The sequence below is a fragment of the Myotis nattereri genome (genome assembly GCF_964212035.1).
Source record: "Myotis nattereri genome assembly, chromosome: 3".
Classification (NCBI taxonomy): Eukaryota; Metazoa; Chordata; class Mammalia; order Chiroptera; family Vespertilionidae; genus Myotis; species Myotis nattereri.
In genome coordinates, this window is record NC_138077.1 from 160172289 (window position 1) to 160190995 (window position 18707).

The 18707-nt window shown below is 37.0% G+C and overlaps 1 protein-coding gene across 1 annotated transcript in view; it reads left to right on the plus strand.

Moving 5' to 3' along the window:
• The window catches only part of PIGK (phosphatidylinositol glycan anchor biosynthesis class K), a 100158-nt gene that overhangs the window by 14504 nt on the left and 66947 nt on the right, over window positions 1-18707 (plus strand). Inside the window, exons 4-5 of the mRNA XM_081086537.1 lie at window positions 15109-15244; window positions 17177-17288. Of these exons, the coding sequence (XP_080942663.1) occupies window positions 15109-15244; window positions 17177-17288 (248 nt within the window). The remainder of the gene's footprint in view (window positions 1-15108; window positions 15245-17176; window positions 17289-18707) is intronic.

Consider the following 18707-nt stretch of genomic DNA (forward strand, 5'->3'; position numbering starts at 1 on the left):
GGCCAGCCTGGTTGAGGGGCTGATGGCTGTTTGCAGGCTGGTCAAGCCCCCCCTCCCCCCACAGTGGGTACCCTCACCCCATGGAGGTTTGGCCAGCCTGGGTGAGGGGCTGATGGCTATTTTCTGGCTGGCCACACCCACTTTAAGGTGGGGGGTCCCCACTGGGTTGCCTGGCCAGTCTGGGTGAGGGGCTGAGGGGTGTTTTCAGGCTGGCCAAGCCCCCCCGCCCTCCGGCAACGGAAGCTCCCAGCCTCTCCTTTTTTCTTTTTCTTTTTTTTTTTTATTCTGGGATTTATTTACCTTCTATAATTGAAACTTTGTAGCCTTGAGAGGAGCTCAGAGCCAGCCAAGGCAGGTGGGAAGGAACCTTGGTGTCCTCCATCACCAGGGGCAATGCACTCCTGCTCGCTCCAGTTCCGTGGCCACAGCTGGCTGAAAGCAGGTATCTGGGGTTTATTTACCTTCTATAATTGAAACTTTGTTGCTTTGAGTGGAGCTCAGAGCCAGGAGGCAGGCAGGAAGCTTGGCTTACTCCATCATTGGGACAACCAAGCCTCCTGCTTGCTCCTGCCGGCTGCCATCTTGGTTGGGTTAATTTGCATATAGTCGCTCTGATTGGCTGGTGGGCGTGGCTTAAGGTGTAGTGAAGGTACGGTCAACTTGCATGTTTGTCTTTTATTAGTGTAGACTAGAGGCCCGGTGCACGACATTCGTGCAGTGGGGCACATGGGGGTCCTTCAGCCCGACCTGCACCCTCTCCAATCTGGGAGTCCTCAGGGGAGCCCTCTCCCATGTGGGAGTTTCTGTCTGTCTTTGCAATCATATGAGCGAATTGTCTGAGACCCTAACTCAGTTTGGTTTGTTGCTTACATAATAATAGAGGCTTTTTTTCCCCTTTGCTTCATTGGTGGAGATTTCCTGGAAGTTTTAGGATATCTTCCCTTTAATTTTTCCTAGACACTCTGATTTTACTTATGTCTCGTACCTTTGCTTTCCCTCCATCCCCCACCGCAACAGTAACTTGCTCCAGGCTCATTTTGCTCTAGTGTCTAGGAGATCCGTCTGCCACCAGAACTATGATTCCCAGCATTCCTGGTGCTCCCCGCGCACTGGGCTTCCTCTTCCGGTCCTGATGCTGCCACCAAACCTACTATTCTCAGAATTCCTGGTGCTCCCTGAGCTCTTGGTTTTCCCTTCCTGCTCTGTCTCCATCCTATGGCCTCCCACTCCGCCAAGTCTTCCAAGCTGCCAGCTCTCCCTCTCTGCTCTCTGTCTGGTGGCTTGGGGAGCCAAGTTCCCCAAGCCGCTCCACTCCCTGCTGGCTCTCCCGCTCTGCTCTCCGCCCAGCGGCTTGCGGGGCGCAGCGACTGAGGGAGCCATTTCCCCCTAAGCTGCTGGCTCTCCTGCTCTGCTCTCCTCCCAGTGCCTGTGTATGCAGATTAACCCGCCATCTTTGTCAGGTTAATTTGCATACTCACTCCTGATTGGCTGGTGGGCATCGTGGAGCGATGGTCAATTTACATGTTTCTCTTTTATTATATAAGATAGATTTCCCAATTCCTACTTTAAGTATCTGTGGGTGGGATGATCTTACGAGGGAATTTTAAATTCATTTCTTTCTATTAGATAGAAGTAGATAAGAGTCTTGCCTAAGACAAGTTAACTTTAACTTTACTCATGCCTTACCTTCCTACTATTTAAGTTCCCTCCAGTGCACTTTTTTATTTTTGGTCTGCTGTTTTAAATTCTTTCCCAAGTAATAAATATTAGAATTATAAATGTGAATTCTGGTAAAAAATTTTTTGTAAATTAAAAAATTACTAATTGCCTATATTGTTGTTTTTAAAATTACATTGGTAATACAGCTTTTAATGATTGCTTTTTATGCTGATATGGATTAGATGGTATACCAAAGAGGGCATTTTCTAAGGTAGAGCATTAATAAGATATTTCAGCAATTTTTGTGTGTTTTTTCTTACTAATGGAGAAGGGCATGGCTGTTATGGTTCTTTAAAAATAGTTTTGGCTTTTTCTCTAATGAGATCAGCCAAAAGGGACCCCAGTTTTTTTCTCCTCTTTTACCCACCCTGTACCAAACATTCATTATCCACCATAATTCAGCACTATGTTAGAGATTTTATAATGAATTATTTCATTTATTCTTTGATGCCTTTTTGAGAGATTGTATTTTTTCCTATTTTACATATTAAAAATGATTACTTAGAGTGATTAAATGACTTAACTAAGGTCCATTAAAGGTAACATTAAATAATGGAAACATAACTTGAATCCAGGTCTTTTGCCTTTATGGCTGGAGCATTTCTGTTATATCATAGCTATCTCCTCCCTCCTTAAGAATTTATAACAGTTAATATTTATGTAGTATTTATAATTAGAAAATTAAAAAAATTTCTTTTTATTCTAGGGCATTCCTAAAGAGGTTGGTGTAATTATTCACACTGATCATTTAATACCTTATTAAATTAAAAGTATATATCTACATGATGAATATAATGTTGGGATGTTGTGAAAATTGTTAATATTAGTTTAATAAATATGCCTGGTCGGTGTGGCTCAGTAGTTGAGTATCGACCCATGTATGGAGGTCAGTGGTTCGATTCCCAGTCAGGGGACATGCCTGGATGCAGGCTCCATTCCAGTAGGGGACGTGCAGGAGGCAGCTGATTGATGGGTTGATGTTTTTCCTCTCATTGATGTTTCTATCTCTCTCTCCCTCTCCCTTCCTCTCTAAAATCAATAATAATAAAAAAATTTACAAAACCAACAAAAACCCCCTAAAACTTAAAAAAAGAGTTTAAATTGTATTATAAAAAATAAATATAAGGAATGCCTCTCTTGTTACCATGTTATTTTTTCCATAGTTTTTATTGTTGTCTAAGTATTACTTCATGTTTTATGTATTTCTTGCTTCTTTATTTCATCATGTTTGTAACTGTAATACATGCTTCTGTATTTCAACAGCTTTGTAGCTGTTTATTCTGTCTCTAAAGTCTTTCCCTTCCAACTCATCTTACAGACAGCTGTTAGAATTATCTTTCTCAGACACTGCTTTTGTCTTTTACTCTCACAATCAAGAATCTGCAGTGACTCTCTGTTGCCTCTCCATAAAATCCAAAATTTTCAACCAGCCTTTAGTCATTAACTACAGCTTTGTCAATTCCAATTTACTGTGTTCGTTTTTTTTTGTTTTGACATCTGCTACATAATATTTAGTAACTCCCATTTCTATTTTTTTCACTATCCCACCGATAAAACTTAGAATATCCACTGTCCTGTCCTTTCCTATGCATCTATCTTTCTTTTCTTTGTGTCACTGTGTAGACTACTGTGTCACTTTGTAGACTACTCTTTACAGGGAGGTAATTGAGTAACTTTTAAAAAAATCATTACAATTATCCTTGGCCGGATGGCTCAGTTAGTTGGAACATTGTCCCATAGCCCAAAAGGTGAGTATGGGAGGCAACCAATCCATCTCTTTCTCTCTCTTCCTCTCTCTCTAAAAATCAATTTTGAAAAGGATATCTTTGGCAGACGATTTTAAAAAAATCATTACAATTAATTTATAAAATTTTCTAAATTATATATTTATAATTTTATTTTATTTTTATTTCATGATTTTGCCTTATTTTTTATGAACAAAAGGACTGGAACTGTAGTAAGTGTGCTTTGCAGATTTCAATGTAGTTATTGTCAAGATAATATTACTTCATGCCTTTGAATGTTCTGATTCTTGTCTTCTGTCACTTCTCAACAGTATTTCCTCAGATAAAATGTAAGTAATAATGTTTGAATATGAATACTTAGAATGGTTAAAAACTTGAAATGTGCTCTCAAGTGGAAATAATGACAAAGGTAAAAGGAGCATTTGCACCAGGCTCTCAATGTTTAGGTAATAAGGAGAGCCATTTGCAAGACTAAGAAGATGGTGAAGGGTTTTATGGAGCACAGAGGACATATCTTTATTGATTTGTAAGTAGATAGGAAAGTTTCGGGATGTTGAATAATCTAGATGCTTATTCCTTCATCAGTGATATCCTCTTGTTGAATTGGTCCCTTTAGTATTATGAAGTGTCCCTCCTTATATCTTATTGGCCTTCACTTTGAGGTCTATTTCGTCAGCTATAAGTATTGCTACCCAGCTTTTTTCTTCACTATCAGTCTGTGTGAATCCTTTATTCTGAGGTGGGTCTCTTGTAGACAGCAAATATATGGGTCATGTTTTCTTACCCGTTCAGCTACCGTATGTCTTTTAATTGGAGCATTTAGTCCCTTTACGTTTAAGGTTATTATTGGTAGGTACTTGTTTGTAGCCATTTTTATTCTTTAGGCCTATGTTCCTTATTCTCTTTCTATTTCTTCTTTTTATAACAGTCCCTTTAGCATTTCTTGCATTGCTGGCTTGGTGGTAATAAACTCCTTCAGTCTTTTTTCTGTGAAGCTACTGATTTCACCTTCAATTTTAAATTATAGCCTTCCAGGGTATAATATTCTTGGATTCAGTCCCTTGCTTTGCATCACTTTATATATTTCATTCCATTCCCTTCTGGCCTGATGTGTTTCTGTTGAGAAATCAGTTGATAGTCTAATGGGAGATTCCTTGTAGGTAACTTTCTGTCAGCCTTTAAGGTTCTTACTTTGTCATTGTTGTTTGCCAATTTAATTATGTATATTGGTGTGGGTCTTTTTGGGTTCATCTTGTTTGGGGCTTTACATACTTCTTGGACTTGTGTGGCTTTTTTCTTTTCAACATCAGAGAATTTTTCTGTCATTATTTCTTCAAACAGGTTTTCTATTTCTTGCTCAGATTTCTCTCCTTCTGACACCCCAATTATGCGGATGTTGTTTAGTTTTACGTTGTCCCAGAGCTCCTTTAGTCTCCCCTCCTGTTTTTTAAGTTTTTTTTTTTCTTTCCCGTTGGTGCTCTGCTTGGGTGTTTTTTTCTACCTTGTCTTCTATCTTGCTGATGCGGTCTTCAGCTTCTTCTAATCTACTGTTAAGCCTTCCATTGTGGTCTTTATTGCAGCTATGTCATTCTTTATTTCCTCTTGATCCCTTTTCATGTTGGGGACATTCTCATTCAGCTCCTTATAATTTTCATAGATTTGTGTGTATTTGTCATCCAGACATTTGAGCATCCTTATACTTATTACTCTGAATTCTTTTTCTGACAAGTTACTTGCCTCCTTTTCATTTAATTCCTTTTCTGGTGATTCCTCTTTTTCTTTCCTTTTGGGATTACTTTTTGTCCCCCCTTTTTTGCTGTAATGTTTTAATTGTTTCTATGTCTTAGATCCAACTTCTTTGCTACCCAGTTTTTTTAGGGGTTGGTGTTATGTAGTTGGTGATCTTGGGACCCAGTCGTGCAGTCTCTCAGATCTCCTGAGCTTGGTGATCTAGTGGAGCCCCCTACTTGAAATATTTGGGTTCTCCTGAAGTAGTTGATTCTTGAATGTTAGTTTCTCATTTGTGAATGAAGTCTTGTCGCGGATTGTCTGGCAATGTGACTTACCCCCGACCTCGTTGTGCAAGCTGTTGTGGATGTGATCGTGGTTCTGGCTCACATTGTGGAAAGGGTTGCCTGAGGTCTCACTGGTGTGTGCTCACTGTGAGATGCCAGAGTTCCCGGTCTGGGAAGAAGGGGTCTCGGGGCCTGAGGCTCAGGTATTGTGACTTTGGCTGGTGTTGTGTGACTCTTGCTAGGGTCGTGTCACTCTGCAACTCACTATGAGGGTCCTGGAGCTCGTGACGGTTTGAGGCAGCTGTCCTGTAGTCTGCGGTTGAGACAGTGGGACTTTGGCCAGAGTGATTTCCCCCTGCGAATCACGAGGGGTCCAGGAACCAGCAGCTGGGGATATGGAAATCTTGGAGTCTGTGGCTGAAACAGTGTGACCTTTTCCAGGGAAGCGAGTCCTCAGTAACTCATCTAGGGGTCCAGGAGCAGGCAACCGAGAAGGGGAAGTCCCATTTCTGCTTATGGAGCTGTGAGTCCTTGGTTGGTTATGTGTGTCCAGTGGCAACTTACAGGCACCCCAGACCTGCCTGCCTGGGCGGGGTCTCGGGGGGCGGGGGGGCCTGCGCTCTGAAGCAGCCCGACTGCGGTGTTCGGAGGTCAGCAGCTGAGGTGGGGGAAGTTCCAGTTCCTGTTGTGGGACCATGAGCTCTGGTTAGGTACATGCATGCCCAGTGGTGGCTCACAGAGGCACCCAGGAGCTGCCTGCCTGAGTGGCAGGCTTGGGGGGCCCATGCGCTGGAGTGGTGTCACCATGGTGTCTGGGGGCTGGCAGCTAGGGAGAGAGAAGTTCAAGTTTCTACTATGGGAGCTGTGTGCTCTTGGAGGTGGATGTCCTGGGGTCTGCAGCTCTGTGGGCAAGGAAGCATGACTAAATTTTTTAGAGAGAGGAAGGGAGAGGGATGGAGTCGAGAGAGAAATCAATGAGAGAGAAATATTGATTGGCTGCCTCCTACAAGCCCCTTACTGGGATCGAGCCTGAAACCCAGGCCTTATACCCTGACCAGAAATCAAACCAGTAACCTCTTGGTTCATGGATCAATGCTCAACCACTGAGCCAAACCCACTAGGCAGAAACCCACTTCTTTTTTGTAAGGGAGGTGGGAAGAGAAGGGAAAAAAGATTGCTTCAAACAAAAATAATAGCTGGTAAACAATATCTAATGGGTATGGAAAAAGAAGAATTTCAAAAATTTCATGATTAAGCATGAAAGAATCTACCTTTAAAAATATTTACTAAAGAGCATATTCTACATATTCTTCACAAGACAAAAGCAATATCATACTAGAAATATTTAAGAGCTACCCCACCTCCCATTGCTTTTTCTTAGGCCCTACCTATTAAGTTACACCCCCAAATACAAACATTAAATTATCTCTAAAACTATTCCTTTTTGTTGTTTGTTTGGAGACATTAAAATGTACTTCTGTACAACACAGGTTTTCATAATGGAGGTTTTCCATAACAGTACAAAATGAGATTTATATAGAGACATTAAATAATTAATGTATGACTTGGTAAAAAATCTAACAAAAATTAATGGTTGTGCAAATCTGACATATACTGGTATGGGTGTGGGAGATATAGACATAAAGTGAGTAAGCAAATAACTCTATAGGCCCTGCTTTCAATGCTTGAAATGACTGAAGAAATAAACCACATAAGATCTAGAGGATTCATAGTTCCTAGGGTTTTAGTTTTATGATACTAAATATATACAAGTTTTATACTGGATAGTTTGGTATCTACTCTGTCTAAATTTCTTACCTATTGATAAGATTCTGGAATCTATAATAATTAAAGAGTAATATGCTAATTAGACCAGACAGCTGAACAACCTTCCAGATAACCTTCTGGACGAAACCAGGGCTGCGAGGGTCAATCCCCTTGCACGAATTTCATGCATCGGGCCTCTAGTAGAAATAGATTTTAAAAAGACTTTTAACTCAGTATTGCATGATTTTAGTAAAGGTGAACTGGTACAAACGATAAGCATATTTTAAATACAGAATAGCAAGAATCTTTGCTAAGTGTTTGAATGGGTTGGTCATAGCACCAACATAGAGGTTCTGTCAAGCATCTAACCTTGTAAAACTGCTTATCAATGCTCCTATAAAAGCTTATTTAGACTCATTCACCAAGTTAACTTTTTGGTTAGTTTGTACAATAAATTAGGTCATTTCAGAAGTTTCACTTTCAAAACTATACCATCAGACACCCCAGTTTTATTGGCCATTGAAGCCTTTGCAGGACAGACTCATTTTGAGAGCATACTTCTCGAAGTATATAAACTTCTTGATGTTAAAAGCTCATGCTACTTTTGTCCTATGATCTTTATTGCATCTTCATGTTTCATTCTACCTTCTATTAATGCCAGGGCAACAAGCATGGAGGTCTCCCAGGGCTGCAACATAATGACTATCAGTACAACAACCATGTTCTTCACAAAACGTGATTTTTTTATAAGACTTAACCAGTCATCAACAGTCTGGTTTGGATGGTGGTGCACCTTCATCAGAAACCAGTCAAGAACATGGGTACCTTCTTTTTCCTTAAGAATGGTGTCATACATTGCTTTACATACTCTTACCATTGTGGTAACTCCACACTTCGAAGTTACTCAATAACTTTGTTTAAGGTCTCATTGGTTGTATTGCATATAAAAAGAAATATCATGGGGTTGTATGTGATTTCATGGGAGGCAGTTCATTCAGGCCATGTTAATTTAGTTACAAAAGAATTTAAAAAAGTGAATATAGAAATGATGTAAAGAAACTTCAACACATTCCACTTGAAATTTTCAGTGCTTTGAAGTTGGAAGTATTAAAAAAAAAAATGAACCTCCTAGCAAGAAGCAGATCTTCAGTCGTAACATTGAACAATAGTAAGGAGGTGCACGGAGGCTTAATCCATCTGGGTCAGAACTGGAAAATGCTGTGCAGATTTCCACCCGACTCTTCTGTGCACAGGAACTGCTCTTACGTGGCTTTCTGGTGAACTAATAATGAATTTTTACATTTCTCTTGTTCTTGTAAAGGTTATGCTGTGCTTGCCAGTAATCTTCATTGTCCTTCAGAAACTTCATAAATGTGTGATGACAAAAGAGGAATATGTTTACTCATAGAAAATTGCAGCTTAATCATACAGTGGTTTCCATGGTGGCAGTGATATAGGTGCAGTGGTTGTAGCCACAAGGCAGGAGGTCCACAGTGGTCAGTTGCAGGGTGGAGGTAGTGTAGGTGTTGACAGAGGCACCAGGCTAATATTAGGTTTTGAAAAATAATTCAATTCCTCAAGCATTCTTAGTCAGATTTTATTGTAATTTTAAAAAGACTTTGGGAAGATTTTTCAGCTTTTAAAGGTAAAAATGGACTTAAAATCTATAACTATAAAATTAAATGATTTGTTTATTTAAAATTTAAGAAGTATTTGTAATGAAGTTTAAAGCATAAATACTATATCTTGGAAATAATGTATGATATAATGCTTGTCATGTGCTTATTTTATTAGTACACTGCTTAAAATATATCAAGTACTCAATAAATGTTAGTTATCGTATTAAACGAAAACACATGTGATTTTGAATATATGAGCCTTTAGCTAGCTAGTTGTACCCTCATGTAACATGTGTGCAGCTATTGACTTCCTGTCTCTGCAATGCAGTTTTTTAAATTTTATTTCTAATAATATCAGGTCAAAATATCTGGCATCATATAATCTAGTAATGACATTTGTTTGACATTTGGCAAGTTGAATGTAATTCATAAAATCTTAATTGTCTCGCACCTGCTGCTTCTAGATTTGTTATGATTACCTTCATAGTGCATAGTGGCGAGATTTATTAACTTGGAGGTTCCTCAACACATGGACGAGGAGAAAGAAAAGCCTAAAAGTGAATGACTCTGGCATCAAGCTAATGATGATATAACAAAATTTGTTGCATTTGCTTGGTCCAACAGTCATTAAATTCCTGAAGAAGCAATAATATACAGAGTATTCCTGAATAATTTATGTCAGGGAACAAAAAGTGACACCTTTGAGTAGAACCCTGAGATTTATTAGTAGGAGAGCATCAAAGATCCCTTTGGTCCTCAGTTACTGTTCTAGATTGGAATGATGATGTTATTGAAGATAAGCCTGGTGATCCTACCTCTGGTAGCTAAAAATGCTCTACAGTAGTAGCATGGTTTAGAATGTATAGCAATTTTAAGTGAACAGTTTAGAACATTTGACCAAAATAGTACTTTATTTAAATTTCATTCAGTGAAAATTTTTTATTAAGGTAATATCAGTGTATCATAAATGAAAAGTTATCATTTTTGAAATTTCACATTCTAATAAGTCTATGGCAGTGGTCGATAAACTGCGGCTCACGAGCCACATGCGGCTCTTTGGCCCCTTGAGTGTGGCTCTTCCACAAAATACCACATGCGGGCACATGTACAGTGCAATTGAAAGTTCGTGGCCCATGCGCAGAAGTTGGTATTTTGTGGAAGAGCCACACTCAAGGGGCCAAAGAGCCGCATGTGGCTCGCAAGCCTCAGTTTGCCAACCACTGGGCTATGGTAATAAAATGTTATTCATTGATATAAAATGTTATTCATCTGTATACACACACACACACACACACACACACACACACATATACATATATACACTAGAGGCCCAGTGCATGAAAATTCATGCACTGGAGGGGGGGGTCCCCTCAACCCAACTGCCCCCTCTCACAGTCTGGGAGCCCTCAAGGGATGTCCTACTAACGGCTTAGACCCGCTCCTGTGCAGGAGGCTACAGGCTGATCAGGGGAAGACGCCAGCCCCATCACCCTGCTGTTGCTGCCACTGCCACCTCGCAGCCACCAAGGTGTTTTCATCAACACGGACTCCAGTCCCTTCACCATGAAAAAATGACAACTTTCTTTAGGCATTTTCAAGATGTCTCTTTCATAGAATATGACCTTTCTTTCTTTCTTTTTTAATCCTCACCTGAGGATATGTTTCCATTGATTTTTAGAGAGCGTGGAAGAGAGAGGGAAAGACAGAGAGAAACATCAGTGTGAGAGGGACACATTAATTGGTTGTCTCCTGCATGAGCCCTGACCCGGGCCCCGGCCAGGGAGGAGCCTTCAACCTAGGTATGTGCCCTTGACCAGAATCGAACCGGGACCCTGCGGTCCGCAGGCTGAGGCTCTATCCACTGAGCCAAACCGGCTAGGGCAGGATATGACATTTCTTAGCCCTTCCAGCAGCAGACCTCTGTTTTATCCTCCAGGAGTGAAGTGGAAAACCCTAGATCACCTTCTTGGATTCTTATTACCCAAGCGAGTGGTGTGCCGCAAGCTTAGCCAATGAGCCGTCAGAAAAGGTGTTTCTTGTGCAGCTTGCGCGCAGAGATGGGACTTCTGGCGTGCAGTGTTTGCCAGGCCCTCTCTCTCTGGCCTTTCACAGCTGCGACAAAGGCCCTCTTTTCTCTCTCCGAACCTTTGCAACCACAGCGACTTTGTTGGGATGGACTTCCGGAAGATGTCCAGTCTAATTAGCATATTACCCTTTTATTAGTATAGATTAACACACATATATATAGACACATATATATAGACATATATAACCACTGGTTACTGGTTCCTGATTGGGCCAAGGAAAAATTTCAGGGAGGTGTGAAAGAGTCCTAGCAGTCCTGATGCAGGGCTTACCTGTTCCTTCAATATTGGCAAACATGATAATAGAAAAGTATTTATTTTAGACCATTTTCCTCCCACATATGTTTCTTTTTTGATAAGTTTTAAACTTTCATTTTTATATTTATGATAATTAAAATCTTTATAAGCATGATCAAAGTATTCTATCTAGATTATATCCAAGAGTGGTGAGGGAAGACAGTATTAGCACTTTCTTATTTTATCTGTAAAAGGAAAGAAACTATGCTTCACTGATATTTATTATATATATTTAAAGTAGCAAATACTTAAGTCTTAGCAATCAGTGTAAATATGTATATACACACACACACACACATATATATACACATACGTATATATGTATATACAGTATATATATGTGTGTGAATATATATACATATATACACACACATATATATACTGTATATACATATATATACGTATGTGTATATATATTATATATATATTTATACACACATATATACTGTATATACATATATACATATGTGTATATATATATGTGTGTGTATATATATATTTACACTGATTGCTAAGACTTAAGTATTTGCTACTTTAAATATATATAATAGACTTAAGTATATATAAGTATATATATATATATATATACACATATGTATATATACATATATATATATATATATATATATCCATCCATCCTATATAATAAAAGGCTAATGTGCAAATTGCCCCCACGGGAGTTTGATTGACCAGGAGTTTGACCGCTTGCTATGATGTGCGCTGACGACCAGGGGGCAGTGTGGAACAAAGGAAGGCCCCTGCTGGCAGCTGGCAGCCAGGGGAAGGAAGGCCCTGATCGGCCCTGATCACTGGCCAGGCCTAGGGACCCTACCCATGCATGAATTTCGTGCACTGAGCCTCTAGTATATATAGGTATGCATATATATGTTTGTCTTCACATTCTTTTCTTTTACTGGAATACATGATTTAAAAAAAATGTAAAAACTACCCATGTAAATAACCACTATGTATTGTTTGTATTCAAACCCACTTTGAACTTCATTATAACTTCAGTGCTCACTTTTTCTTTTGGTTTTGTGTTAAGAGAAAGCCATATTACCATATGCTTTGTTTTGCGATGTAGCTTTTGCGGGGGGGGGGGGGGGGGGGGGGCTTGATTAAAGTGTGGAAATTGAGTCATTACACCTGATAGTATAAGATTGCCAATCTGTAAGAATATCATATTCTTGTATCGATTGGATATATTTGAGGGATTTTGTCTTAATTTTAATAAGAAACAACTACCTATTATTTATAGGTGTGTAGTAGTATGTTTTCAGTGTAGATTGTTTTGGTCTTAATTCCAGCAGTTATTTTATACCCACTCAGTGACGACTTAAATAACTGAAATAACTGCTGTGACGCTAACTTGATATGCAAGTGAAAAAGACACTATGGAGTCAAGATAGAGCTCATGATAACTGGTGTTCAAAGAATATTTATTGGCCAAGGCGTAGTTAAATATAACTACTGAAAAGTAAACAGTCTGGAAGTTATGAATTGCATTTTGTACAACATGTTTTTTGTGAACAGACTTCTCATATCATCAAATCATATTGTAGTGTGGATGTCAAAATATAGAAAAATATGAACTGTAAAGCCAGGGCTGATGTTATCTCTTTCTCCGTTTAAATATAACAGTAGCCATTTAGTTTTAGCAAAATAACATCATCCTCCAAGTGGAATTAATGTTTTTAGAGTAGTATTAGTTTGGTAGTTTTATTGGTTTAATTTATAATTTTATATTTATTTATAGTTTTATAAGAACTATAAACCTAAGGAGTTAACCTTCATGTATATATGTAAGTATTATTATACAAACAATTTAACACTTGGACCAAGTGAGAATTTTTTTCCTCTTGGAAAACAGTTCTGAATTGAACATTTCTTACGTTTTAGAAACAGTGAACAGAGTGTGTGGTTGGACTTCTAAACCTTTGAAATTCAGTCTGTTTTCTGTCCAATTTTCCATTTACTATCCACAAACGTAATGATTTTTAAATGATGTATTGATTATGTTAACATAGGGTTATTGTGCTTATACTGAGGCTCAAAAGCATCTGGAGGAAAACCTGAAACTAATATAATGTTATATGTCACCTGTAATTGAAAAATAGATTTAAAAATTTTAGGAAAAATATTGATTGAATTTTTAATTTGAAGTTGAAATTATTACTTTTTTATGATACTGACATTGAGTAGATATTGAATCTTAAACCAAAAACATGGCCTGAAGAAATACTTTTTATTTTCACACTGAGATTGGGAAGTCAGTTCAGTATTGTTTAATGGTGGCTTTTAATAAAAATATCTGATTAATAATCACTTAATATAAGCTAATCATCTTACATAATTAAAATTGTAAGATATATTTTCCATTTTAAGAGGAATAACTTTCATCATTTTGTGAATATGAATCAGTAACAGCTGAAGATCTGATCTTTGAATGTGGTGGAGTTGGAACCCTTTCAAAATATAAACCTAGCCAATTTTCAAGAAAAATCAAAATGATTCAGTTTTGAACTTTAATGTATTTGGAACATATGCAGCAGAACATTTTCTTCTTGTTATCTCCTGCCAAACTAGTTGCATATGCCAAATTAATCTTTCCCTTATGTTTGGGAAGCTCAAGTACAAGGTAGGATTAATAATTGATGTCCAGCAGTTTTAATGGTAAGATAAAGATAAGTATTTAAGAGAAATTTTTTAATTTTCTCTTAAAGAAAGTATATGCAAAAATGAAAATATTTCATTCACTCAATGAATATTAATTGGATACCTACTATATACCAGGCTGTATTACTGATGGTTTCAGTGGTGAACCAGGGTAGATAAAGCCCTGCCCTCAGAGAGTTTGTAATCTAATGGGGGTGGTGGTGGGAGATGATAGGGATTCAGATTCATAAATCACCTGTAGAAAATAAAATACATAATGAGAATAGAATATCTAAGCTGAGGTTGAAATGATATGAAGATTTGGGAGAAGAGAAGTCTAAATTTGGTTGGTAGCCCCTGAAATGGGAAAGGCTTGGCATATTCGTAGGACAGAAAGGTCAGTGTAGAAGATGGAACATGGTGGATGGTAGCGGCCAAACAAAGCTAGAGAGATAGAGACCACATTAATTGAGCTTTTTAGACCATGTAAGGAGTTTTGATTTTCCTCTAATTATAGTGGCGAGTCCTTGGAGGGTTTTAAGTAAGAAAGTTTAATGTTTTGACTTATTTAAGGAAGATCACCCTGGTGGCTATAAGGAGAATGGACTGTAAAAAGGTGAGAATGGAAGCAGGAAGCCAGGGGGGAGCTATTCTAGTGCCCTCCAATCACGAGTTGATGGTGGCTGGTACTGGGGAGCTGGAGCTAGTGAAGAGTGATTGGGTAGGAGATGTAATCCTGTGATACACTGATCGCACTTGCTTCTGGATTGCGTGTTTTCATATTTAAGCATTTGTGCTTCTGACAGTCAAATTGTTTGGAATATCATAGTTTAACATGAACTGTGTAAGTCCTGAGAATGTCACATATTACTAATTTATTTTTAAATGTTTGGGGAGGACAGTGTGGTTCCTACAGCTTCCTCTTGCTATATGGCATAAAGTACACTCTGTTGGGAAAAAATTTAAATTAGTAACTTCAAGTTCTGCAGATAAATTCATGCCAGATTTGCTCTAATTTCTCTATTTTAAAACTTACACTACATAAGGATATGAAAAAATAATTCTTTTAAGAATGTAATCAATGATTTCAAGTTATTTTTAATGAAGGAAAGAATGAAAACAATACCACATGACATAAAGAAAACGCATCTGTTTTTAACTTTTTGGTTTTATTTGAATAATATGTTTTCTGGAATTTTTTTTCTAGCCACATTGTTCTGATGCTTGCAGATGATATGGCCTGCAACCCTAGGAATCCCAAGCCAGCTACAGTATTTAGTCACAAGAATATGGAACTAAATGTATATGGAGATGATGTGGAAGTAGATTATAGAAGTTATGAGGTAAATTTTTAATTTAGCAACATTTTTGAAATGCAGTTATTGTTACTCTTAAGTTCTAAAATAGTGGTAGGATAAAATAGTATTGTTCTTTGTCTCCAAACTTTGTACATAATAGTTATTTAAGCCTTGATATAATTCTGTCTCTGGAGTTCATATTAAGGAAACAATATATAAGTAAAACTATCAGAACATGAATATTTTAAATATGTATTTAGGATAAAATAATTCTATCTTTGTTTTTATGAGAGCATTTTAGTGAGGTTTCATATATTAACTTTCCTTTACAGTAAATGTATTATTTGTTTTTTATATTTGATCAAAAATTTTAAGTTTTATATTTTTAGTAAATATATTAATTGTGGAAAAATTAAAATGACTAACAAAAACTCACCCATATTTCTACTTCTTAGAGGTAACCACTTTTAATATGCTTCTAGTGTTTTTATGCATATATGATTAAAAAAAATGTAAACTTGAATAGTGGCACTATACTATATTTTCTCTCTTGAAATGTCATTTTAAGTTTAATAGATTGTTGCCCAGCTGGCATGACTCAGTGGTTGAGCATTGACCTATGAACCAGGAGGTCATGGTTCTATTCCCTGTCAGGCTACATGCCCAGGTTGTGGGCTTGATCCCCAGTGTGGGGCCTACCAGAGGCAGCCAATCAATGATTCTCTCTCATCATTGATGTTTCTCTCTTTCTCTTTCTCTTCTTCTCTGAAATTAATAATAAAAAAAGGTTGTGAATATGTTTAAAATTTGAAGTGTTCTTTGATGAAGTTTTCCTCAATAATCCTTCTTTTACTAAGCCTACCAAAAGTAAGACACAATGTGCTGTATTCCCAGAATTGTTTTGAAGCAATTTTAAAAGCATATCTATGTCCTTCCAGGCTGTAAACTACTTGAGGACATGACTTATATATTACCTATCTTATACCTAGCAAGTACCTTTAGCCCTTTAAAGACTTTAAAGAATATTTGTTGAATGATTAAATGTATATAAATGTTGGACTTTCTATTTGTTTATTTAGTCATTATAAAATGTAGAACAGAATTTTTCCTTCCTTTTTAGCCAATAAGACATCCTATTAAAACACTTAAAAATTTGCTGTCTTCTGGGATAAATTTAAACCAAAGAGCTTACACACACACACACACACACACACACACACACACACACGATGATCTAGAGAAAAGCCAAACAAAAAAGCTAGAAAGATTTTTCTGCTTTTTAAATTTAGATCTGTATAATATAACTTTAAATTAGCATTACATTCTCCATGACTTTAAATATGCTTTCAAAGAATCCCAGAGGTGCAGAAATTCCAGGTTGAGAAATCTGGTTTAAAGTGGCATGAATTTTTTACATGTTAAAGATATTCTTCGTGAAATTTAACAAAATGCACTAAAAAATCAAAGATACATAACTTGGGGATTATTCATGGACCGATCCATATGGTTTTATTTTTATGATTTATGGACCTGTCTTTCATGGTTGAACTAGAACTGACAGAAGTGGTTGCCCGTATTAACTGCAATAGTTATATAGCTGAATTTATTCACAAGTTTCTATATATATATTTTTTAATCTTCCTAAAGAATTGCCTATGAAGCCAGATTTATAAAATTCTTGGCAATACTTTGCATAGCTTTTAAGTTTTAAATTTAGAATTAACTTTTCTCCCCCTCCAAGTAGTTTTTGTTAGTTTTTTTTAAATGAAGGCAGTTATTTTGAGGTGCATATTTAAATTAATATATTTTTAGTCTATTTTTCTTTGTGTTTATTTTCAATTTATATTGAGTAATACATAGAGAAAGGAGAAAGAATGTTTTTTTTAAGTAAAAAAAATATCAAGTTTCCCTATGTCCTATTTTATCTGATATCTCTCTCTCTCTCCCTCTCTCTCTCTCTCTCTCTCTCTCTTTCAGGTAACTGTGGAGAATTTTTTACGGGTATTAACTGGGAGGATCCCACCTAGTACTCCTCGGTCAAAACGTCTTCTTTCTGATGATAGGAGCAATATTCTTATTTATATGACAGGTAATTTCAGAATTTAGATATTTAATAATAGACTATATTGCTACTCTTTTTAATAAGAAATTTGCATGGAAAGAAATTTAAGCAACTTAAATGATATTTGGTTAAAATAGTTGATTTGTTATACAGTTCCCTCTGTTATATAGTTCTCATAATATATAACAACTTGAAATAATATTTAAGAACAGTGTAACGTTTTGTGCTGTCCCTTAGTTTCTTATTTCTGTTCTTTTTACTATTACCTTGGTAAAGCTTCTTATGTTTTATTTAATATCCTGCTTTAGCCTCCTTGCCTTCAGTTTTGTCTCCTATTAATTGTCCTACTGAAGTATTTAATACAAATTGCAAATCTATCCCTCCTCTTCTTAAACCTCTGGTTTCCAATGATGGAGTCTCAAATATTAGTGTGTGAGGATTACCTAAATGCAGATACTTAGACCTTTTCCTAAAATCCCGATTTAGTTTTGCTCCAGAGTGTGGCTCGTGAAACTGCATTTTTAATATAGTTCCCCAGGATGAGCTGCTGTAGTCTTTTTCTATACATTGAGCGCTGTTGTAAAGTCCTCCATAATATAGTTATATTATTTGTGGAGTTATACTATATGTAATATATAATTAATATAATTTAGTTAATATTATTACTTATTTAATTTTAGTTCTTATACTTTTTCTAATTCCCTTCCAAGCATTGGACTATTTCTGTTCTCAGATTGATGGCTTATGCTTATTGCCTTTGCTTATTGATGTCTTCTCAGTTCACTTTGCCTACCTGATTATTCCTTAACGTTTCAGTCTCAGTGATTTTCCTTTCTAAGTCCAGGGTGACCTATGTTTTCAATTGCTTGCAGTAGTTTTAGTTTACACCTGTTGTCCCAATGTAATTAACAGTGCCTCCTTTCTTCCTCAGAAGTGTCCTGGCATGTCCTGGTATTGCCCTAAGATACTTCTCATCTCCAAGGCTGGTGTAGGCTCTTTTCTTTGCACTCCCATATTAACCTGCAGTTTCTATTTTAGCATTTAAGTTACGATTACTTTTTTGTCTGGATATTTATTGACTTTATTACATTTTGAACTCCAAGGTGTCAATGATGATGTATTTTTCACCTTTTTATCACCAGTGCCCTGTCTTTAGTAGTATTTAGTAAATATGAATGTTGATCTGTTGTCATTTAAACATTTTTTTCAGGGACATTCCATTAAGCTGTTGATAAAACAGGTGCAGAATGATTCTTAGATGTCACAGAAAGGCTGTTACTGACCCCTACTTAGCAGTTTCCTTTTATTTATCTATCACTCTGCATTTATTTACAGCTTTTAAAATGCAATTTATAAACCTTATAAATGAACTCAGCAGAGTTAATGAAGTCAGGAAAATTTTAATTTTAGTTTATTTAAGTTACAAGAAATTTTAAAGCCTTTGTG